Genomic DNA, 24232 nt, shown 5'->3' with positions numbered 1-24232 from the left:
ATATCAAACCCATCCTGCCTGAGATTCTTCTGATACTTTTTTTTTTTTTTTGAGGCGGAGTCTTACTCTGTCACCCAGGTTGGAATGTAATGGCGTAGTCTCAGCTCACTGCAAGCTCCGCCTCCCGGGTTCAAACGATTTTCCTGCCTCAGCCTCCCGAGTAGCTGGGACTACAGGCACGTGCCACCATGCCCGGCTAATTTTTGTATTTTTAGTAGAGACGGGCTTTCACTATGTTGGCCAAGCTGGTCTCAAACTCCTGAGCTCGTGATCCGCCCACCTCGGCCTCCCAAAATGCTGGATTAGAGGCGTGAGCCACCGTGCCCGACCTAACTTTTATTTTGATATAACATAAAACTTATTAGGTTGGTGCAAAAGTAATTGTGGTTTTTGCAATTAAATGCGGTTTCTGCAATACTTTCAACTGCAAAAACTGCAATTACTTTTGCACCAACCTAATACAAACAAGTTGCAAGAATAGTACAAAGATCTCCTTTATGCACTTCCTCCATATCACCAGTTATTAGCATGCCGCCCCATTTGCTTTATCCTTTGTGCATTCTCTCTTGCTCTGCATATTTGGTTTCCAAGTCACACAAAAGTAAATTGCAGACATCATGACCCTTAACTTCTAAATATCTCGATGTGTATTTCCTACAAACAAGGACATTCTCTTACATTATCCAAATTAGCTAAATAACAGGAATACAAGGTTTTTGTCTAATCTCCAGGCCATATTCAAATTTTACCAATTGTCCCAATCTTTTAGCTTAATTTTATTCTTTCATTATTATTATTATTATTTTGAGACAGGGTCTTGCTCTGTCACCCAGGCTGGAGTGCAGTTGTGTGATCTTGGCTCACTGCAGCCCCAAATTCCCAGGCTCAGGTGATCCTCCCACCTCAGTCTCCCGAGTAGCTGGAACCAAAGGTGCGCACCACCACGCCCAGCTAATCTTTGTTTTTTTTTTTTTTTGTAGAGACGGGGTTTCACTGTGTTGCCCAGGCTGGTCTCAAACTCCTGGGCTGAAGCTATCTGCCCACCTTGGCATCCCAAAGTGTTGGGATTACAGGCGTGAGCCACAATGCCTGGCTTATTCTCCTTTTTTTTTTTTTTTTTTTGAGACAAGAGTCTTGCTCTGTCACCCAGACTGGAGTGCAATGGTGCAATCTCGGCTCACTGCAACCTCCACCTCCCAGGTCAAAGTGATTCTCTTGCTTCAGCCTCCTGAGTAGCTGGGATTACAGGCACCTGCCACCACGCCTGGCTAATTTTTGTATTTTTAGTAGAGATGGGGTTTCACCATATTGACCAGGCTGGTCTTGAACTTCTGACCTTGTGATCCACCCACCTCGGCCTCCCAAAGTGCTGGGATTACAGGTGTGAGCCACCGTGCCCGGCCTTATTCTCCTTTTTGATGACTGTTTAATCACACAGCTAATACATGAATGCAGTCTCTGAATAAAACAATACAGACAAGGCCAAAGCAGTCCTCTTTGAACAGCACTCTCGCTCCCAGCCCCTCTCACCTTACACAGTGTCCCTGTAGAGTGTAATGGGGGAAGATGAGGAGCCTGTGCCACTAACTAGCTGTGTGACTTTGAGTAAGTTCCTTGAACTTTCTGTTTCTGTCATCTGTAAAATGAGGATGATGATGATAGTAATGGCCACATAGTTACTACATAGTTGTAGGTATTAAATGAATTCATCCCAATAAAACCCTGAGAACAGTGCCTAGCACGTAGGTAATCAATAAATGTCCATCAGGCGAGGTGACTCACGCCTATAATCCCAGCACTTTGGGAGGCTGAGGCGGGCAGATGGCTTGAGTACAGGAGTTGGAGACCAACCTGGGCAACATAGCGAGACCCCTGTCTCTACAAAGAGTTTAAAAACAATAATAATAATAAGTTGGGCGTGGTGGCACATGCCGATAGTCCCAGCTACTCAGGAGGCTGAGGCAGGAGGATCGCTTGAGCCAAGGGAGTCGAAGCTCCAGTGAACTATGATCGCACTCCCCACTGGGCAACAGAGTGCGACCTTGTCTCTAAAAGACAACAACAAAAAAAAAACAAGCAAAAAAACAAAAAAGAACCAAAAAAAGCCCCAAAACAAATAAATGTCCTCAGTTCTTATGACCCTGTTTGACCTCACCCTGTGGGGAAACCCAAGGAAATGCAAGAAGCAAACTATCAACACTCCCCTCTATGGCTCCAGCCCAGCCAAGTGGGTGTCCACCCTCACCACACAAGATGCCTGATTAGGGCTGTGTGATGAGAAAGGTGTGGCTCCTGATGAGTCCTTGAGCAGCAGGATGTTTGGAGGGCTGGCAGTGTGACACAGCCCTCCTGGCTGACTAGGCTTGGACAGATCACTTCACCTCTCTGAACCTCCATTCTGCAAAATGGGCGCAGTAGCCTCTCCCTCACTGGGTGGCTGAACGGTTTAAAGGAGATCGCATGTATGAAAGTACAGCCTTGCAGAATGGAAGTCCTTTTATTTAATAGTTCCCAGGGAACTGCCAGAGACAGGATGACAGGAAGGTCATTGTGCTTGGTGGTGGGGCTTGGGTCCTGAACTGCTTTCCAGCCCCCTCTACCCTCCTGCCGTCACAAGAACGTTCCGTTCTAACCAGTCTGACCGCCCCTGGTGTGAGGAGCTCTTCCTTACTTCCTTGTCTTGGCACCTGGTGTTCCCCCAGCCTGAGAACCGCCTCGTCTCCCTTTGCCATGTGACAAACAGCAGCAACGTCCTCCAAGACCCAGCTCAAACTTCATCTCCCCTGTGAGGCCTTCTCCATTCCCCAAAAAAGCAGTGTCCCCACAGGTCTGGGAACTCACCCTCATGGGCTGGGGCTGTCTGTCGCACCTCCTGGGCTCCCAAGGCCCCAGCCCACGGCCCCCAGCACTTAAAATGGACTTGCCTCCCAGGAGGGCTCAGAGCTGCAGGACATGGGCAGAGGAAGAGGCAGTCCCCAGGCCCCAGGTCTCCCTGTGACTTCAGCTCTCTTTCAAGGGAAATTCAGGGCCAGGAGAAGGAAGCCCAGGGTCCCGGCACTGTCTGGAGCAGATACACACCCCTGCCCAGGGCTTGGACTTTTCTTGATTTCACGTAAGATAGTCTCAGCCCCAGCCTGGGCCACACGGGAACCTCAGGCCTGGCTGAGCCTGCTCCCCTAACAGCCTGGGGCTGGCGGCCAAGTCCAGTAGCTTTTGGAGTAGTGCTCCAAGAGGCATTTGGAGGAGCTGCGAGAGAGGTTGTGAAGCAGCCGACTCTGACAGAGAGGAGGAGGAAATGGCCCTTTTCCCGGGCTGGCCGGCCTGGCAGACAGCAGTAGGGGCCCTCCTTCCTGTGAGGCACTGGGCCCAGGCCTCAACCTTTGAGCCTCCCATCTCCTCAAACCACAGCCCAGAGGTGTGAAAAAAAGAAAAAAACAGGGGGAGGGGTGGCAGAGAAGAGCCAGGTGCACATTTCACACCTTGACCACAGGTGGGGCCCGGAGCAGCTTCACTCTGACTAACTTCCTCCTCAGGCTTCCCCGCCAGCTGCTCGGGAGGGCGGAGGCAGGAGGCTCACTGGCCAGAACTCTGATTGCAGGCCCTTGGCCAGGCAGCTGTCCCCTAAGCTGGGCCTGATTCTGTCCTGGTCTGGGAGCTGTTTGGGACCAGAAAGAACCAAATTAGACAGCTGGTCAAGGGTTTGGCTCAGCCCCGTAACACAGCAACCTTCTAAGACATCTCAGCTGTGCACGACGGCAGAAGCCCACCACAGACTTGCAATTGCGAGGTTAGGAGGGGTCAGTTTGGAAAGTTCCTAGAGCGGGAGGAGACTGCTGCTCACTAGGCACCTACCCTGCCCCAGACACTTTCTACACATATCATTTGCAGTCTCCAGAGCAACCCTATCAAATGTATACTATCCTTAGACCCATTTTTCAGATGAGGAAACCAAGGTACAGAGATTAAATAATTTGCCTGAGATTACACAGCTGGGCAGCCAGAGGATTCGCCTAGGACTGGCAAACTCACCGTCCCCCTCCACCCCCAGTTAAGGCAGAGGGTGGCCTCTCTGGAAAACCAGCCCTCCGGCCAAGCCCACACCTGTACGCCCCACAAGTGCCACCCTCTATCACTGGCTCCCTTGATATGAAAGGCTCCTGGTTGCTCCGGGTTTGTAGCCAACATCTCTCTCACTCAACATTCTCGATTGTACTCCTACTAAGCTATGGGCCCTGTGCTAGAAGCCTACAGCCTTGGTTATTCCAGTTCATCTTTTTAACAACCCTGCTGAGGAAACTGGCTCGACTCAGCTATGTAATTTGTCCAAAGTCACACAGCTCGAACAGGGTGGAGTCAGGGCTGGAACTCAGACAAGTTTAGCATTCTTCCCACAACATCATGGCCTCACTGGGAACAGCTCAGCCCCATAGCCCAGCTTGGGCTATCAGGACACGGCCCTGATATCAGGGAACGGCCCTGATTATCAGGGTGTCCGAGCTCAGAAAGGAAAGCTCTCTGCTCCTTTCCAAAGCTCTTGCCCTGCCTTTCTCTCATGTGTCCTTCCCAGCAACCTGGGAAGGACATGATACAAACAAGTGAGGAGACTGGAAGGACACCAGGGAGGACGCCAGGGTTACCTTTTTTTCTTTTTTTTTCTTTCTTGTCTTTTTTTTTTTTTTTTTTTGAGATGGAGTCTCACTCTGTCACCCAGGCTGGAGTACAGTAGCACGATCTCAGCTCACTGCAACCTCCACCTCCTGAGTTCAAGCAATTCTCCTGCCTCAGCCTCCTGAGTAGCTGGGACTACACGCATGTGCCAGCCTGGCTAATTTTTTGTCTTGTTTTGTTTTGTTTTTTGAGACGGAGTTTCACTCTTGTTGCCCAGGCTGGAGTGCAGTGGCATGATCTCGGCTTACCACAACCTCCGCCTCCTGGGTTCAAGCAATTCTCCTGTCTCAGCCTCCCGAGTAGCTAGGATTATGGGCATGCGCCAACACACCCGGCTAATTTTTGTATTTTTAGTAGAGACAGGGTTTCTCCATGTTGGTCAGGCTGGTCTCAAACTCCCGACCTCGGGTGATCCACCCGCCTTGGCCTCCCAAAGTGCTGGGATTACAGGCATGAGCCACCGTGCCCGGCCTGGACTTTTATCTTTCACATGGACCAGTAACATTTCAACATCTATTTAGAGCAGGGCTCCCCAGCCCATGGGTGGTGGACCAGTATTCCGGTCTGTGGCCTGTTAGGAACCAGGCTGTACAGCAGGAGGTAAGCTGCAGGGAGAGGGAGCATTACTGCCTGAGCTCTGTCCCCTGTCAGATCAGCAGAGCACAAATCCTGTTGTGAACTGCACGTGGGAGGGATCTAGGTTGTGCATTGTTTATGAGAATCTAATGCCTGATGATCTGAGGTGGAACAGTTTCATCCCGAAACCATCCCCACTCCAGTCCGTGGAAAAATTGTCTTCCACGAAACCGGTCCCTGGTGCCAAAAAGGCTGGGGACTGCTGATTCAGAGGACCCACATTGGGTTGTCAACTTCTGCCATCACAAGATATTTCCAAAACTACCATCTATTTTCCCCATCATTTCATAAAGAAAAGGCCCTTTTGATACCAAAAAAAGGGGACAAATAACATGATTGCTGAATATAAGACAGACCTTTAAATGGAACAAATGTGGCTTTCCATGGTCAATTTTCTCATTTGCAGAAGCCCATGGAACTCAAACCTCTTCACAGGTCAGCACTGGGAGACTGTGGTCCCAGCTCCCATCCCTTTTCCACCCCCATAGGTAGCTACTGGCCAAGTCCTGCTCATCCTAACTGGCCTGGTTTCTGGAATCCTTCCTGCTCCCTCCACTGGCACTGCTCCTGACCTCTGCCAGGCCCTCAGTTCCCTCTGGCCTGAACCCTGCAGGTGACAAGCTGTTTAGAGCAAGGAGAGTCACATCTGTCCACAGGAGGGGAAGGGCCTTGATGCCTTGCAAGTATGCCTCATGTGGGTGTAAATTTAATTCCAGGACCTAGCCTGGAGGCTTTGGTGGGGCAGTCTGGCTGAAAACTGGCCCCAAGACCATGGGCTAGCACTTGCTTTTCTCTCTCTCTCTCTCTTCTCTCTTCTCTCTTCTTTCTCTCTCTCCCTCCACCCCTGCTTTCCAACTAGGGGAGAGAGAGAAAGAGGAAACTGCTTGGGAGAAGCAAATTACGGGCAGCCTTGCCCACTGGTAATGAGAAGAGGGTGACAGGGAGGGGAGAAGAGGGCAAAGGGGAGAGCTGAGGGCAGGTGGGGAGAGGAATTGTTCACCATTCTCTGCCATAAAGTGACTGATGTGCTGTACCAAGGCTGCCTTACAGCTTTTCCTTAAGATCAAGAGGTTCCTATGGCCTCCTCCCCAACCCCATCCTCCTTCTTGCCCGAGAAGCAACTGCTTTTATGAATTTGTGGTATCTCCTGTCCCTGTTTTAAACCTCGAGAACCAACAGTGTTATCCAAAACAACATAGTATTGATTTTGTGGTGGTTTTTAGAGTTTATGTAAGTGGCATCAAACTATACATGCCATTCTGTAACTTGCTTCTTCTACCATGTGATCGTTGGCTTTTCTAGATGCATCCATGTTCAAATGTGTAGCTTTAGTTCATTTGTTTTTAACTGCATGAATATATCATAGCTTATTCACTTAAAAGAAACTGAAGACAGTGTTCATGAGTAGGAAAAGGAGAATCAGACAGCCGTGGGATCAATCCTCACGCCCACCTTTAATTGCCATGTCTGGGGAAGGCCTGTCCCCTTTCTGAATCATCCATGCAGATAACCCCGCACTTCACAAGTGAGTTGTGTGGTTGAAATAAGGCAGTGTCGGAGAAAGCACCTAAAGCAATGTCTATCACATAGCAAGTTCATTACTGGTAGTTCCCTTTCTTTTTCCCCACTGATTAGCAGGGAGAGGTGGTGGTAAAAAGCTAGATTTAGTGTAACGGCTTTTTAAAAAATATTTTAATTCCCTTTTTAAGAGACAGGGTCTCACTCTGTCACCAGGCTGGAGTGCAGTGGTACAATTATATCTCAAGGCAGACTTGAACTCCCAGGCTCAAGCAATCCTCCTGTCTCAGGCTTCCAAGTAGTTAGGACTACAGGCACATGCCACCATGCCCGGCTGGCTTTTTTTATTTTTGGTAGAGATGGAGCCTCGCTATGCTGCCCAGGCTGGTCTCAAACTCTTGGCCTTAAGTGATCCCCTTGCCTCAGCCTCCCCAGTAGCTGGGATTACAGGAATGAGCCACTGCACCTGGCTGAAATTTTTAAGAAGGTGGATCTCCTCTGCAGACTTATTTCTCTACCCAGCCTTTACAATCATGCAAAGATCAACTCAAGGCCAGGACAGATGAGTTCCAATCTATGGAGCACCGACCCTACCAGTGCAGGCAGCAGGGTTGCCCTTCACTTCTAAGCTGCATTGCTTCCTCTTCAGACCTCTCTTCTCAAAGGACCTACCCCCAGCCAGTCATCCTCTGCCCAGCTTTTCTGGTCCCAAGCTTGTAGCCAGCTCCTCCAGAGAGGTTTCACCCAGTCACGGAAACTCTGTGGCCTAAGGTTTAGGGAGGTCTGGTAGAGGTAACTCCCTGGAAGAGGCTGCTGCTGAGAACTGCCTGAAACTCCCACTTCCTCTGTGACTGCAGGTTTCCAACCACAAGCACCAAAGCAGAGGGGCAGGCAGCACACCACCCAGCAGCCAGAGCACCAGCCCAGCCATGGTCCTTGAGGTAAGTGCTGCTGCCCAGCCAGGCCAGGACAGAATTCGAAGGGGAAAACCCGGGGCACCAGGGGAATGCCAGGGCTGGCCCACAGCCCAGGGTCACCACAGGGTTGGGTGAGTAGCTGGAGGCCGCATGGGTTGTGGCAGAAACAGCACTGGGGAATTGGGAACCCAGCTTGGCCACTGACCCTGGGTGCCTCTCCTCTCCTCTCTGGCTTTGGTGTCTCGTCTGCAAAATGGGGGGGCGGGGGGCAAGTAGACTCGAAGGCTCCCTTCAGGAGACTTGGAACTTTGACTCTTGGCGTGCTGGACTAAATTGGTACTGGGGAGACCTGCAGGTCCATAGTGCTGGGGGTGAGGGGATAAAGAAGATTCCTTCTCAAGCTAAGTGGGGGATCCCCTTGTGGGCAGCTAAATGGCCGTGCAAGCCTCAGTGTAGGGAGGGGGAAGGACTGGGCAGACTGCATGCATTTGGGGGGCGTGGTGACTTGTAGAGAGGCCACACGGTGGGGGGGGGGGGCGCAGGAAGTTGGGGTCCCCGGACAAGGGCCAAGGAGGGAAGAGGAGGGTTAGTGACTGGAAAAGGGGATTGTGGAGAGGCGCTGGGGAGGAAGGTGGTTGAACTATGTGTTGGGGGTGGGGCACTGAGGACGCAAGGCAAGCCGTGAAGGGAGAGCAGGGAGAGAGAGGACAGTGGGCAGAGAGGGCTCTGGGCACCGGAGGGACGCTCTTCTTCCTGCCCAGGGGTCCCTGGGCCGATGGGATCACGCAGAAGAATGCGAGAGAAGCAGCCTTTGAGAAGGGAAGTCACTATCCCAGAGCCCAGGCTGAGCGGATGGAGTTGAGGAAGTATGGCCCTGGAAGACTGGCGGGGACAGTTATAGGAGGAGCTGCTCAGAGTAAATCACAGACTAAATCAGACTCAATCACAAAAGAGTTCCTGCCAGGCCTTTACACAGCCCCTTCCTCCCCGTTCCCGCCCTCACAGGTGAGTGACCACCAAGTGCTAAATGACGCCGAGGTTGCCGCCCTCCTGGAGAACTTCAGCTCTTCCTATGACTATGGAGAAAACGAGAGTGACTCGTGCTGTACCTCCCCGCCCTGCCCACAGGACTTCAGCCTGAACTTCGACCGGGCCTTCCTGCCAGCCCTCTACAGCCTCCTCTTTCTGCTGGGGCTGCTGGGCAACGGCGCGGTGGCAGCCGTGCTGCTGAGCCGGCGGACAGCCCTGAGCAGCACCGACACCTTCCTGCTCCACCTAGCTGTAGCAGACACGCTGCTGGTGCTGACACTCCCGCTCTGGGCAGTGGACGCTGCCGTCCAGTGGGTCTTTGGCTCTGGCCTCTGCAAAGTGGCAGGTGCCCTCTTCAACATCAACTTCTACGCAGGAGCCCTCCTGCTGGCCTGCATCAGCTTTGACCGCTACCTGAACATAGTTCATGCCACCCAGCTCTACCGCCGGGGGCCCCCGGCCCGCGTGACCCTCACCTGCCTGGCTGTTTGGGGGCTCTGCCTGCTTTTCGCCCTCCCAGACTTCATCTTCCTGTCGGCCCACCACGACGAGCGCCTCAACGCCACCCACTGCCAATACAACTTCCCACAGGTGGGCCGCACGGCTCTGCGGGTGCTGCAGCTGGTGGCTGGCTTTCTGCTGCCCCTGCTGGTCATGGCCTACTGCTATGCCCACATCCTGGCCGTGCTGCTGGTTTCCAGGGGCCAGCGGCGCCTGCGGGCCATGCGGCTGGTGGTGGTGGTCGTGGTGGCCTTTGCCCTCTGCTGGACCCCCTATCACCTGGTGGTGCTGGTGGACATCCTCATGGACCTGGGCGCTTTGGCCCGCAACTGTGGCCGAGAAAGCAGGGTAGACGTGGCCAAGTCGGTCACCTCAGGCCTGGGCTACATGCACTGCTGCCTCAACCCGCTGCTCTATGCCTTTGTAGGGGTCAAGTTCCGGGAGCGGATGTGGATGCTGCTCTTGCGCCTGGGCTGCCCCAATCAGAGAGGGCTCCAGAGGCAGCCATCGTCTTCCCGCCGGGATTCATCCTGGTCTGAGACCTCAGAGGCCTCCTACTCGGGCTTGTGAGGCCGGAATCCGGGCTCCCCTTTCGCCCACAGTCTGACTTCCCCGCATTCCAGGCTCCTCCCTCCCTCTGCCGGCTCTGGCTCTCCCCAGTATCCTCGCTCCCGGGACTCACTGGCAGCCCCAGCACCACCAGGTCTCCCGGGAAGCCACCCTCCCAGCTCTGAGGACTGCACCATTGCTGCTCCTTAGCTGCCAAGCCCCATCCTGCCGCCCGAGGTGGCTGCCTGGAGCCCCACTGCCCTTCTCATTTGGAAACTAAAACTTCACCTTCCCCAAGTGCGGGGAGTACAAGGCATGGCGTAGAGGGTGCTGCCCCATGAAGCCACAGCCTAGGCTTCCAGCTCAGCAGTTACTGTGGCCATGGTCCCCAAGACCTCTATATTTGCTCTTTTATTTTTATGTCTAAAATCCTGCTTAAAACTTTTCAATAAACAAGATCGTCAGGACCAGGGCATGTTCGTGCATCATTACAGTCAGCCCAGCCCACCTGGGCTCCAGGGGCACTTCCTGGTTCTCCCTGCCTGGCCCTGGGTCTGTGCCAGCCCATCCTGCCTTCATCAATGTCTGTCTGCAGCTTTGTCTCTGCCCTCGTGGGCACTCCTGTTCTACTCACAGGGAAACACCCAAGTACATGGGTGCAGAGTGAGCAGTTAGGCAGCTGGTTGGCATAATTGGGGAAGGGGCCATCAGACATGAACACGAGAGCTCTGCACTCCAGCAGCTCAGGACAGGAGGCAAGATGTGTGTGAAACTAGCGAAACCCAGCAGCCTGGGCCATGGGGCACATAAGTGGCACAGTGAACCCAGAGCTCAGGGCACTGAAGGTTGGAGCCATTTGGGAAGGCTTCTTGAAGACTTAAAGGGCAAGTAGTATTTCCAGGCATAAGGGAGGGCAGTAGCAACAGTGGGAAGGCTGAAAGTAAGACTGAAAGGTAATTTGGGATCAGGTGATGGTATTGGAGACCAGTCAGAAGGCCCTACTGGTTTTTCAGGTGAGTGATACAAGCGCTTACTAGGGAAATGGCTGTGGGCTTGAAGAAAAGCAAGGCCAGATGACTTGCCAACAGTCATTAGCACACAGCCACCTGGAGGCGGGCTGTGGGGAGCATTTTTCCAGGGCTATCAATGAGGCCGAAGTGAGGGAAAGAAATAACTGGGGTTTCCCAGAAAGGCAAGTGACAGGGCTGAGTTAAAACAGAAGGTGACAAGGTGGGTCTACTGCACTGTCAGTGCCCCCTAATTAAGTCACCAATGTGCTAGGATCCAGTTTCACAGGCCAGCTGCACCCCTGCTGAAACTGCAGAAACGGCCGGAGGTGGGAATGGGGAGGAAGAATCTGAAGAGTTACCTGGGGAAGCTCGTCCCACCACATAAACACACCATCCCGCTTTGTGGCCTCTAGACACTCCAAGCTTTTACAAAATGAAGAAAGGAAGGGAAATGACAGAACGCACCCTGCCTAGAAAAAGTATCAGGGTAGTCAAGATGCTTGTGGCCGGCTGAAAACATGGCGCCCAAGATGTCCCCGTGCTAACCCCCAGAGCTTGTGACTATGTTACCTTAGATGGCAAAAGGGAATTGAGGTTGCCAATCAGCTGACTTGAAGAAGAGGCTCCTGGATTATCCAGGTGGGCCCAAAGTAACCACAAGAGTACTTTAAAAGTGAAAGAGGCACCGGGAGCGGTGGCTCACACCTTAAATCCCAGCACTTTGGGAGACTGAGGCAGGCGGACCGCTTGAGGTCGGGAGTTCGAGACCAGCCTAGCCAGCATGGCTAAACCCCGTCTCTAATAAAAACACAAAAATTAGCTGAGCACAGTGGTTCATGCCTGTAATCCCAGCTACTCGGGAGGCTGAGGCAGAATCACTTGAAAGCAGGAGGCAGAGGTTGCAGTGAGCCAAGATCGTGCCACTGCACTCCAGCCTGGGTGACAGAGCAAGACTCTGTCTCAAAAAAAACAGAAAGGAAAATACAAGGCAACAGATTCTCCCCCAGAGCCTCCAGGAAGGTACACAGCCCTGTCAACACCCTGATTTTAGCCCAGTGACACCGGTGATGGACTATCTGACCTCCAGAACTGTAAATGTGTGTTGTTTTAAGCCACTATGCTTGTGGTAATTTGTTGTGGCAACCATAGGAAACGAATACAATGTGGATCCCAATCCACATCCTGAATCACTCCAAGAAGTAGGGAAGCTGCTAAGTCCTTATGGGCAGTCACAGAAATCCAGAGAGAAACACGGAGTGCGGCACGCTCCTCTAGACGAGTCCTGGAGGGCTTCAGATGTTCGGAGTCTTGGACAAAAGACCAGAGGGTCTGTTCTGCTCTAGGTGCAGGGATTCAATGAACAGACTTTGCTAACAAGCAAGATGCAGAAAACTTTTATTTTTTGATTACATGGCTCAGATAGTTTCAATCAATACCATCAACAACGAATTTTCTGAAACACGTTTGTCTTTCCTGTCTACATAGATGCCACAGTAGCCCTATAGTGTTTAAGTGTTGCCTCTCAAACTTGTCCTCTTTCCAGCATTCTCCTCTCTCAACCTGCCACTCTTGAAAACTCACTTTTCTTTTGCATTTTGTTCTACATGTGAAAAATATGGAACTCAAGTAAGACCCAAGGTAGATCCCAAGGGCTTCAGAAATACCCTGTCAAGGGCACAGAATGGTTAGCAATAGAGTCCCTGTTTAAGGTCAATCATCGTTAATAACATGAATCTTAAATTCTAACATTACTTACTTAACAGTACCTAAATTCTAATATTCCTAACTTCACAAAACAAACTTTTCTAAAACTTCTTACCAGTAAAGGATATAGCTCACATTAATATACTCTAAGATAACCTTAAGAATTCTTCATTGCCTTGTAATTCCTGCCAAGTGTTTTCATCACATCCCCAAGGCTAATCCTAGCCATCTCCTGCATAATTTTTCTATAATACTTCTGCACATACACAGCAAATGGTCACACGTGGGGCACAATACGGCTCCCATCTTTCCGAGTTAATGGCACCATGACCAGAGACCCCTTGCATTTGGCACAGATGAAGCGGCTGGTGTCCAACGATTTGGTGTAGCGGCCAATCCTGGGAAGGAATGGAACAACACACAACAAAAGAATCAGTCACTGCACCTCAGCATCAGCTCTGAGATGTTAGCCTTGGGCCCAAAGCAATAATTTTCTCTGGGTTCTCAGAGACCCGGGCACCAAGCGGCAGCAGTGGTCAGGCCGGCTCAAATTACGGAAGAGAAAGGAGAAAGAGAACATGGAAAGGAGGAGAGAGGTTCTCCTCCTCAGTTCAGACAGCCATCTACTTATAAAATCACTGAAGAGCCACTTGGAGGCCCCAGCAAAACGTAACTGGGAAAAGTCTGAGAAGAGTCTTACCTCATTTTGCATCCAGTACATTCATAATGGACCTTGTAGTTAATCTTATAGTTATGGCAACGGGTGACCCTGGGCAGCTCCGGGTGTATCCTGTTGGATTTCCTGGCATAATACTTCCATGCGTCACCATGAGAATCATGGATACCATCAATCAGCCAGGAGGCAGCATGGCACATTTCATGGATCAAGGTATCCCGGATTCGGTCTTGAAAGAAGAATGAAAAGAAATGTGAGCACTAAAACCAATCCTCTTTTTTTTTTTTTTTTTCCTTTTTTGAGATAGTCTTGCTTTGTCGCCCAGGCTGGAGTGTAATGGCATGATCTCAGCTCACTGCAACCTCCACCTCCCGGTTTCAAGTGATTCTCCTGCCTCAGCCTCCCAAGTAGCTGGGATTACAGGCATGCACCACCATGCCTGGCTGATTTTTCTTTTTTTTTTTTTTTTTTAGTAGAGACGGGGTTTTGCCATGTTGGCCAGGCTGGTCCCAAACTCCTGACCTCAGGTGATCCACCCACCTCGGCCTCCCTAAGTGCTGGGATTACAGGCGTGAGCCACCACACCCGGCCCCAATCCTCTTCTTATCTGCTACCCAACAACCCCTCGACTTTCAGCGCCACCAGACACAAGGCTATCTTAAAGAAGCACATGCAGGCAAGCACGAGTGTTACCTTCCCAGGATTCTCAAAGTGAATAGTGAACCTACTTCAACCCGATATTGTTTATGGCAAAGAGCCTTCGGTGAGCAGGTCTTTTCAGAGCAGCTCCAACATGCTCATTTTTTTATGAGGCACTTCTAGAAAAACATCAGGACAAGATCTAGCTTCTGCCCTCCAGGAACAGAGATGGACAGGGTGGGGAGCAATCGCTATGGCCGTGGGATTTGGTTAGGAGAAGCTCCATGGTGAAATTGAGATCTCAGGGGTTCTTACTAATTGATTGAATTTGCAAAGTTAGAAAGGCCATTCTGGGTGTGGCAAAACATGAGTATGTGGCACATTTTAAAAAACATTTTAGAGACTAAGTCTCGCTATGTTGCCCAGGCTGGAGTGAAACTGCTATTCACAGGTGCGATCATAGTGTACTACGGCCTCGAACTCTTGGGCTCAAGCAAGCCTCTCACCTCAGCCTCCCAAATAGCTGGGACTACAGATGTGTGCCACCACACCCAGCCTGTGGTATGTTTTGAAGGCCAGTGTGAAGAGAGCCTGTCTGGGGCATGGGCTAGTGGTAGAATACTGAGAGACAAGATTGGCCAAGCCAAACAGGAGCAGATTACAATGGCCTCAAAAGCCAGGCTCTAGGCCTTGAAAAGCCCTGGTTTCTCAGCAGGAAAGCAATGTAGTGGCATATGGGAGACCAAACAGAGCAGGGATGAGGGCCTGTCCTTGGATGGAGGCACAGATAGAGAAGGAATGGTGAGCTACTCTGAAGGAAGATTTGGTGATTGGCTAGAAAGAGGGGACCTTGAACCTCAGCTCCTGAGAGAATGAAGATGCTACTGCTGGCAAAGGGGAAATGCAGAGAGAAAGGCAGGCCTGGTATAAAGATCGATAGGTTTGATTCACAGGGATGGTGAGACATCCAATAACTATGTCCTCTAAGCAACACACAGCATGCCTGCCCACCCAAGAATGACAGTTCGAGCTGTGACACAGGCTACCAGCTAGGAGTAATTTCACAGGCACGGTGTCAGAAGGAAAGAGCGTAGTGGTGAAGCTGCCACACTCCTGCCATCACCTGCAGAGTCGCAGACTTTCAAGCCAATCTGGATCTTGGCAAAGCGCCGCCACTTTGGGTACCATATCTCACCAGTGCTGCATAAGCCAGCAGTTTTCACCATCTTGTTATTCCAGCCTATGCGTAGTTTCTCTGGCAGCTGAGAATGAAACGCAAATGAAAGGAATCAGAAAGCTGTTTTGGGTTTTTTTGTTTTTTTGTTTTTGAGACGGAGTTTTAGCTCTTGTTGCCCAGGCTGGAGTGCAATGGTGCAAACTCAGCCCACTGCAACCTCTGCTTCCCAGGTTCAAGTGATTCTCCTGCCTCAGCCTCCCAAGTAGCTGGGATTACAGGCATGCGCCACCACACCCAGCTAATTTTTCTTATTTAGTAGAGACAGGGTTTCACCATGTTGGTCAGGCTGGTCTCGAACTCCTGACCTCAGGTGATCCGCCTGCCTTGGTCTCCCAAAGTGCTGGGATTACAGGAGTGAGCCACCACGCCGGGCCCAGAAAGCAGTTTTAAGCAGACCAGAAAATATTAACTCCAGAGTTTTTTACCCTCTAATAAAAAGGAAAAGGAACCTTCTCCCCCAGGTTCTTGGCTCAGAGCAAGTTTGAGAAGAAATTTATTCAAAGAGCACACAAATCAAAACATTCTGAGGAGAATAAAAGCCACATTGACATCTGGGTAAAGACAACAAACAGGCAATCAGGACACAAGGGAGACTGATAGAACACGTGAGTGCAGGACTTGGGTCTCTTGTCCTTAGGGCAGCCAAGGAGAGAAGGACAACCCTGCTGAGGTGGGCGAGGCTGGACTGAAAAGGCAACTCAGAACACTTCAGTTTCCACCCATCTGATGTGACACCACTGTCATCCAGAAGGGCATCAAAGGCTGGGGAACCTTTAGGAATATGTAAGAACTTCCCTCCATAAAGTCTTGTCACCAGAGATGATGAAGTCTGAAAAATCTAATGACCAATAGGTCTCTCTGCCTCCAGATTTTCTCCAATCCAGTCCATACCCACAGGTTAGTGTCAGGTTAATTTCTTTCAGCAGGTTAATTTCATTCACTCCCTGATGCACCCCATCCCTGTGCAGTGGTGCCTACTGATGTAAATTTCACCTCCTCCAACCTGATTCCCAAGGCCCTCCGGTATCCAGTCCTACACTATCAAAAAATAAGAGCTTACTATGTCCTAGGCCCTGTTCTAGGCACTGTATGTGTATTAACTTATGTAAGGGTAACAATAATCCTATGAGGTAATACGTACCGTGTTGTCCCCATTTTACAGATGAAGAAACTGAGGCAAACTGAAGTCAAGTAACTTGTTCAAGGTCACACAGCTCTTTTCCATTATCCTTCCACAAGAATCCTCTCTTCCTGATTGTCGAGCCTCAACTCTCCCTCTCCCCCATCCTGTTTGCCACTTACCATCCTTTAAGAAGCAGAGTCTCACTTCCTCCAGGTAATCTTACTTCCTGGCTGTTGAGGCTCTTAGTGATTTCTCCCTCTGCTGATCTCCTGTGGTAACAGCCATCTGTCCTATACATTATAACTCATACACATTCTCTATTGCTTTCACCTGTACCAGGGCTCATCTCCCAACCTCAACTGCCTCTGCTCAAGGGCAGGAAGTATACATGGTTAGCACACCTCACAGCACCAAGAGTACTGGTGTATAGCAGGTGCTCAATCAGTGCTCATTCATTGATCCTACCTTTTTATCACAGACGGATCTGTTAAACAGGTCGTAGATTCTCTGAACCAATTCATCCTTATTTCGCTTTAAATTTTTTCCAGAGTATTTCTTTGACTTTTCAAGGTCTTGCAAGAAACATCCAGGGACTTTGCATTTAGGAGTCCTGCAAAGATAAATTCAACTGAGGTTTATGTAGCTAAAGAGAGAGAAGGAATGCACACCTAAGCGTCTTGTCAAGAGACCCTGAAAACATGTTGCTCCCTCTTCCATCCAGCTCCTTAGATGAGGGCATTTCCCAAGCCTTCATTTGTAGCCTTTTCTCTTCTCTCTTTGCAACCCTCAGAGGTGTAAAGCCCATGGTTTCAACCTCAACGAGACTTATCCCCACATCTGTATCTGCACTCTGGAGCTCTCTCCTGAGACCTAGTTCTGAATTTACAATTGCCCAGTGCAAACTTCCAACTGATTAACATGAATGTATCTCCAGCTAAACGTGTGTTCAATTATCAAACTTGTGTTACAATTGGCTGAAAAACCTCAAAGACATTTAAAAATTCCTCTTCTCGGCTGGGTGCGGTGGCTCACACCTTAATCTCAACACTTTGGGAGGCCGAGGCGGGCAGATCATGAGGTCAGGAGATCGAGACCATCCTGGCTAACACGGTGAAACCCCGTCTCTACTAAAAATACAAAAAATTAGCTGGGCGTGATGGTGGGTGCCTGTAGTCTCAGCTACTCGGGAGGCTGAGGCAGGAGAATGGTGTGAACCCAGGAGGCGGAGCTTGCAGTGAGCCGAGATCGCGCCACTGCACTCCAGCCTCGGCGACAGTGCGAGACTCTGTCTCAAAAAATAAAACAAAATAAAATTCCTTTTCTCTCTTTATTGGGCACAGAGACAGACTATCTTCTTCACACTTTCTCTTCCAGCCAGCACCTCCTTTCCATCCCCCTGGTTCCTACTCTAGTTCAAGTTCTTGTCCTACCCTTTATGCCTAGATATGAGAACACTCCAGTGTTCCTTACCTCCAGGCTCTTTCTCTTCTCATCCAATCACACACACCCCTCCAGATTCATTTTTGCAGGCCATGCTCCAATTAATGTCCCCCTCTGGTTTTTCACTGACTGCCTGGCCTGACATTCATGGCCAGGGTCAACCCTGTCCAAAGCTCTATTCCCAGCTACCATTGACACTCTAGCCAAAGTGGGCAACTTAAATGTTCCCTGGACACAAATTGCAATTTCCCGCATTTGTGCCTTGGTACAATCTATTTTCCCATGGCTTACAAGGACTACATCTCCACCTCTACTGAGAATAACCTTCTGTGTAGCACTTTATCATTTGCAGAGAACTTCTTTTTGCATTGTCATATTTAATCCTCACAACCGCCCTTCAAAGAAGCTGTTACTATTTTTACGATCTCCACTGTGCTCAGGGGTCAAGTGACTTGCCCAGAGGTCACAGAGACAGTGAATCTCCTGATCCAAATCTCATGGTCTTTTGATTAAACCACAATCGCTGCCCCATCTTTCAAGGCCTAATTCAAATGGCACAAAGAATAATGCTGAACACATAAAGGACTCATACTGTAATAACTACCATTTAAACAGAAGCATTTTTATTTTAGCTGGAACAGTCCACTAAGTCCAGAGATGAGCCCAAAGAGCTGGAAAGACAAAATGGGAGCAAATGCAGCAAGTTTCTGACTTAATAGAACTCCTAAGACTAAGAATTTGCCAGAACACTTATTAACCCTTAAGTCACAAACTAAACCCTACGTGAGGAAGTTGGGCTGCAGAGGGGGGAAGTACCAGACAAGACAGAGGTTACAGAAGGTTCTTCATCCCAAGCCTGAAATGGGGGACTCAAACATTTCTGCCTCCAGTTACTTAGGTCTGAAAGCAAATTTACATCAGTATTTAAGGTGGCAGATGCAAACCTGAACCCTCTGCAGACTTTGGCAGAGCCCGGACCCCTGTGTGTTTGTGCCTACAGAACGTTGGCCTTGTGGCTTAGCATACTTTCACCTCAAGGCCTGTGGCTCTTTACTGCAGGCTGAGCACCTTCACATCAGAGGAACCGACAAGACCCCAAACTGGGTACATCAGACACCATGACCAGCAAGCAGCCTACACAGGAACAATGCTAAGCGTAACAGGAAGCCTCCAGACTGACACAGGAAGTGCTAAACAACAGTTAAGAGTCCAAACAGGCTAGCCTCCTTTGGATAATGCAGACTGACAATGACACCAAGGGACAGCTTTTCCCTTCTTTTGTCACGCTCTAGCAAAGTAACCTGGGAGTTACCCAAGACACATGTCCCTGGAGGCAAAGCAGCTTAAATATGTAGTTAGGAGTCTGGAGCAGAAACCTTGCTGAAAGGGGATCCAGCTAAGAGAGTACTTGGCAAGCTGCTACCGGCTGCCTAAGCCAGTGCAGAAACAGACAGCCCTTCTGCTCAGGTCCGGGGTAACCTGGTGCCCCTATGCCTGACACATCAGTCTTTTCCCCCTCCCTTAATATATACTTATTGTCCCCAAATACTTGTTAAAAAATAACATATAGTCCTTCAAATACATTCTTTGTCTTGTAAGACAATTCAGATGTGAGTATACATTACTCTTCAATGAAAGTAAAAACAAAGAAAATTATGCTTACTGTATCAAATTTTTAAGGGAAAAACTAAGAAATTCCTGGAATCTAAATAAGAACATATATTAATTTTTTGCCTTAAGTATTAACACGTCTTTGGTCTACAGGATCAGTGGTTGTTTTCAGTATCAACTATATATAGCTTAATAAAAATAAAGGAATGATAAGCAATCCATTCCATCCTAACATTTAAGCTTAAAAATTCATACAGATATACATAGTAGTAAGAGTAACTGGGTTCAGCCAAAGCACTAGAAAAACCTGGAAGACAATCTTGACCACTCTCCCTCCAATTCCAACAGATTAATGTGTTGCTTTCGCCTTCTCACCATTTCCAGTGCCTTTGCCTTGGTTTAGCGCAAACTGGTGGCCATGAGGCTGTATCCAGCCTGAAGAAAAGTGTCTTGTTTGGCTACACATTGTTCTTTGATCTGAGTTGAAGGACATAGGCAATCTCAGAGGCCAGAGCTGCTGTGGGTGCAGAAAGGCCCCCTCCACCCAGGTAACTGCAGGCACCTTGGCGGAGAGCCCATGCCCAGCCTCAGAGAGTGGGGAAAGAAGGGAGGAAGGAGCCAGTGGGTAGTATTCTCCCTTGCTTGGGCCCTCCTACTCAAGGACAGAAACCTTGTCCCCCAGTCCCATCCCAGCCAGACTCCATCCCCTTGCAGACCACCCCCACCCAAGTGCCCAGTGGACTGCCCAGTGTGACGGCTGTGCAATAAATTCCTGTTCAACTGTACGCGAGCAGTACATACCTAGTCTTGCGTTTTTCAACTTTTGCTGCACCGGGTTTCTTCTTTGAAGGCCCACGCTTCTTATGTCCTTTACCAGATGAAAAAATAATAGGTTACTTGTACCCCGAAAATTGGTACCATCATGAGACCAACAGAAAGGTAAACCCAAAAGGAGCCCTCACAGCCAAGCCCAGTGCAACATCTCTAAACAAAACTGTCTGAAGTGGCATACTGCTGCCTTCATCATTCTCAACGATCTCACCCACGTGAATCACAGAGCTGCCAGCAGCATGAGCTGGGCAGGATTCTGTCAGAGGCACCAAGGACTATGAGGGTCCAGGAATGTGCCCTTAGAAGCTAGGTGGTGTGGGCAACTGAAGTGTGCACAGTCGAAGGGGTGCTATGGTACAGCTCACACACCTGCTCCAATGAGTGGCTCATATTCTAGGCAGCACCTTTACTCAGTGTGCAGGGCAAGGCAGATCTTTCTGCCTTGGCCTAGGACCCATCCTGCCAGCTGCTCTAGCTAAAGGCTTATGTATCAATAGTCAGTGTCATTCATATATCTAAAAAATTTATTGAACCTCTATCATGTGCCAAGCACCAGGCCAAATCCTGAGAGAGACTAAAAGATGAGGAAGAGTCCTCCCACGAAGAGGCTCACAGTCTACCGGGACGGGGTAGGGAAGGGGACAGACTCAGGAATGTATTCTAACAATGTGACTAGTGCTTTGGTAGAGATGGGCTCTAGAACTTTGGTAACCCAGGAGACAGGAGCCACCCTGACTCACGGCTTCATAGAGGAAGAGATAATTTCCTAAGAAAAATAAGATATCCTCAGAACAGAAGGTTCAGGGAGACAGCACTCTAGGCTAGTGAACAGCAAATACTAAGATACAGGAGCATGAGAAAGATGTGGGCATTCCTCCCCTGTTCCCAGAACCATCCTTGCACTGGGATGGATGCCTCCTTGGGCCACAGGGAAGTTGCTGAAATGGCACAGTGTTGGAAGGGAGGACAGGCAGACTGGATAACACAGGCACATTTGGCAGGCAAGGCACATTCAGTGGGACAGGCATACTTGGCATGACTGGCTTACCAGGTGTCACAGATACATTTTTGGTTTTCGCCTTCCTCTTCCTCAGTGGCTCCACTATATTTTTGGTCTTTGTCTGCCTTTTCCTTGGTGGCTCCACTATATTTTTGGTCTTTGTCTGCCTCTTCCTCGGTGGCTCCACTATATTTTTGGTCTTTGTCTGCCTTTTCCTTGGTGGCTCCACTATATTTTTGGTCTTTGTCTGCCTTTTCCTCGGTGGCTCCACTATATTTTTGGTCTTTGTCTGCCTTTTCCTCGGTGGCTCCACAATAGTTTTGGTTTTTGCCTTCTGTTGTTTTAGGGGCTCCATGATAGTTTTGGTTTTTGACTTCCTTTTCCCTGATTGTTCCACCACAGGTGCAGGCTCTTCCTCAGTTGGCAGCTTTCTCTCTGAAACTTCAAGGTTAGCCTCAGGATCACTTGGTGGTTTGCTGAGATTCTCACCAAGATCCTGCTCACCAGCATCATCAGATGAATCATGCTGGGAGACAGCAGCAGCAGCCTCATCCAGCTCTTCTTCATCTGAGGCAATTTGGCCTTCATTACACAAATCTTCTGCTGGCACAGGAACTTCCAAATCATCACTATTGTCATCGGGAACATCCGAATCATCACTCTTGTCGTCGGGAACATCCGAATCATCACTGCTGTCGTCGGAAGCTTCCGAATCATCACTGCTGTCGTCGGAAGCTTCCGAATCATCACTGCTGTCGTCGGGAGCTTCCGAATCATCACTGCTGTCGTCGGGAACATCCGAATCATCACTCTTGTCGTCGGAAACATCCGAATCATCACTCTTGTCGTCGGGAACATCCGAATCATCACTGTTGTCGTCGGATGAATCATCACTGCTGTCGTCGGATGAATCATCACTGTTGTCGTCGGGAACATCCGAATCATCACTATCGTCGTCGGGAGCTTCCGAATCATCACTGTTGTCGTCGGGAGCTTCCGAATCATCACTGTTGTCGTCAGGAGCTTCCGAATCATCACTGTTGTCGTCGGGAGCTTCTGAATCATCACTGTTGTCGTCGGGAACTTCCAAATCATTACCGTTGTCATCGTCATTGTCATCATCACTAATAACTATTGGAGGTTCCTGGATGGCAGGCTTCACATGACAACACTCCGGACTCTCATCTGAAATTCAAGAGACACAATCATATGTAAATGTACTCCCTCTACCACCTCCTTTATATGCTAAATTTCAGCAGATTATTTAGCACAAATTAAACAAGACAGGAACTGTGACATTTTGAATAGCAGTTAAGAATCGGTTATTTTAAAGGAGACACCAATAAACGGAAAGATTCCATGTTCATGGATTGGAAGAATCAATATTGTTAAAATGTCCATACTGCCTAAAGAAATGTACAGATTCAATACAACCCCTATCAAAATACCAATGACATTCTTCACAGAACTAGAAAAAACTATCCTAAAATTTATATGGAATCATGAAAGGCCCAGAATAGCCAAAGTTATCCTGAGCAAAAAGAACAAAGTGGAGGAATCACATAACCTGCCTTCAAATTACACTACAGAGCTACAGTAACCAAAACAGCATGGTACTGGCATAAAAACAGACAACATAGGCCAATGGAATAGAATAGAGAACCCAGAAACAAATCCACACACCTACAGCAAACTCATTTTAGAAAAAGGTGCCAAGAACATACACTGGCGAAAAGGAAGTCTCCTCAATAAATGGTGCTGGGAAACCTGGATATCCATATGCAAAAGAATGAATCTAGACTCCTATCTCTTGCTATACAAAAATCAAATCAAAATGGATTAAAGACATAAATCTAAGACCTCAAACTATGAAACTACTACAAGAAAACATTGAGGAAAATCTCCAGGACATCAGTCTGGGCAAAAATTTCTTGAGCAATACCCCACAAGCACTGGCAACCAAAGCAAAAATGGACAAATGGGATCACATTAAGTTAAAAAGCTTCTGCACAGCAAAGGAAACAATCAACAAAGTGAAGAGACAACCCACAGAATGGGACAAAATATCTGCAAACTACCCATCTGACAAGGGATTAATAACTAGAGTATATACGGAGGTCAAACAACTCTATAGGAAAAAAAAAAATCTAATAATCCAATGAAAAAATGGGACAAAAGATCTGAATAGACATTTCTCAAAAGAAGACATACAAATGGCAAACAGGCATATGAAAAGGTGTTCAACATCATTGATCATCAGAGAAATGCAAATCAAAACTGCAATGAATGACCAGACACGGTGGCTCACACCTGTAACCCCAGCAGTTTGGGAGGGCAAGGCGGGTGGATTATCTGAGGTAAGGAGTTTGAGACCAGCCTGGCCAACATGGCGGAACCCCATCTCTACTAAAAATACAAATATTAGCCAGGTATGGTGGTGTGTGCCTGTGGTCCCAGCTACTTGGGAGGCTGAGGCAGGCGAATCGCTTGAACCTGGGAGGTAGGGGTTATACTGAGCCAAGATCACACCACTGTACTCCAGCCTGGGTGAGAGTGAGACTGTCTCAAACAAAACAAAAAACAAAACCTACAATGAGGTATCATCTCACCCCAGTTAAAATGGCTTTTAGCCAAAAGACAGGCAATAATAAATGCTGGTGAGAATGAGGAGAAAAGGGAACCCTTGTACATTGCTGGTAGGAATGTAAATTAGTACAACCACCCTGGAGAACAGTTTGGTGGTTCCTCAAAAAACTAAAAACAGACCTACCATACAATTCAGCAAACCCACCGCTGCGTATATACCCGAAAGAAAGAAAATCAGTATATCAAAGAGATATCTGCACTCCTATGTTTGTTGTAGCACTGTTCACAATAGCCAAGATTTGAAGCAACCTATGTGCCCATCAACAGATGAATGGAGGTCGGGCACGGTGGCTCGCGCCTGTAATCCCAGCACATTGGGAGGCCAGGGCGCACGGATCACTTGAGGCCAGGAGTTTGAGACCAGCCTGGCCAAAATGGTGAAACCCCATCTCTACTAAAACTACAAAAATTAGCCAGGCATGGTGGAGGGTGCCTGTAGTCCCAGCTACTCAGGAGGCTGAAGCAGGAGAAATCGCTTGAACCCAGTAGGCAGAGGC

At 49.0% G+C, this 24232-nt stretch overlaps 2 protein-coding genes across 3 annotated transcripts in view; one reads left to right on the top strand and one right to left on the bottom strand.

The window, feature by feature from the left end:
• The first annotated feature begins 7689 nt into the window (after positions 1–7689).
• On the top strand, positions 7690–12104 carry CXCR3 (C-X-C motif chemokine receptor 3). The gene is made up of 2 exons (XM_003820129.4): positions 7690–7763; positions 8745–12104. Exons 1-2 carry the CDS (start codon positions 7752–7754, stop codon positions 9837–9839), a joined length of 1107 nt encoding a protein of 368 aa, XP_003820177.1. The 5' UTR covers positions 7690–7751; the 3' UTR covers positions 9840–12104.
• Positions 12105–12206: 102 nt separating this feature from the next.
• Positions 12207–24232, bottom strand: part of GCNA (germ cell nuclear acidic peptidase) — a 37420-nt gene continuing 25394 nt past the window's right edge. For both annotated transcript variants that reach the window (XM_034949764.3, XM_055106743.1), the window contains exons 8-13: positions 21138–22274; positions 20060–20126; positions 16673–16817; positions 14971–15109; positions 13233–13437; positions 12207–12930 (exon numbers count right to left, since the gene is read on the bottom strand). In XM_034949764.3, coding sequence (XP_034805655.1) covers positions 12810–12930; positions 13233–13437; positions 14971–15109; positions 16673–16817; positions 20060–20126; positions 21138–22274 — 1814 coding nt within the window. In that variant the 3' untranslated portion in view covers positions 12207–12809. The remainder of the gene's footprint in view (positions 12931–13232; positions 13438–14970; positions 15110–16672; positions 16818–20059; positions 20127–21137; positions 22275–24232) is intronic.

The sequence above is a fragment of the Pan paniscus genome, chromosome X (genome assembly GCF_029289425.2).
Source record: "Pan paniscus chromosome X, NHGRI_mPanPan1-v2.0_pri, whole genome shotgun sequence".
NCBI lineage: Eukaryota > Metazoa > Chordata > Mammalia > Primates > Hominidae > Pan > Pan paniscus.
The sequence above is the reverse complement of the archived record's forward strand: the minus strand, read 5'-3'. Positions and strand labels throughout refer to the sequence as shown.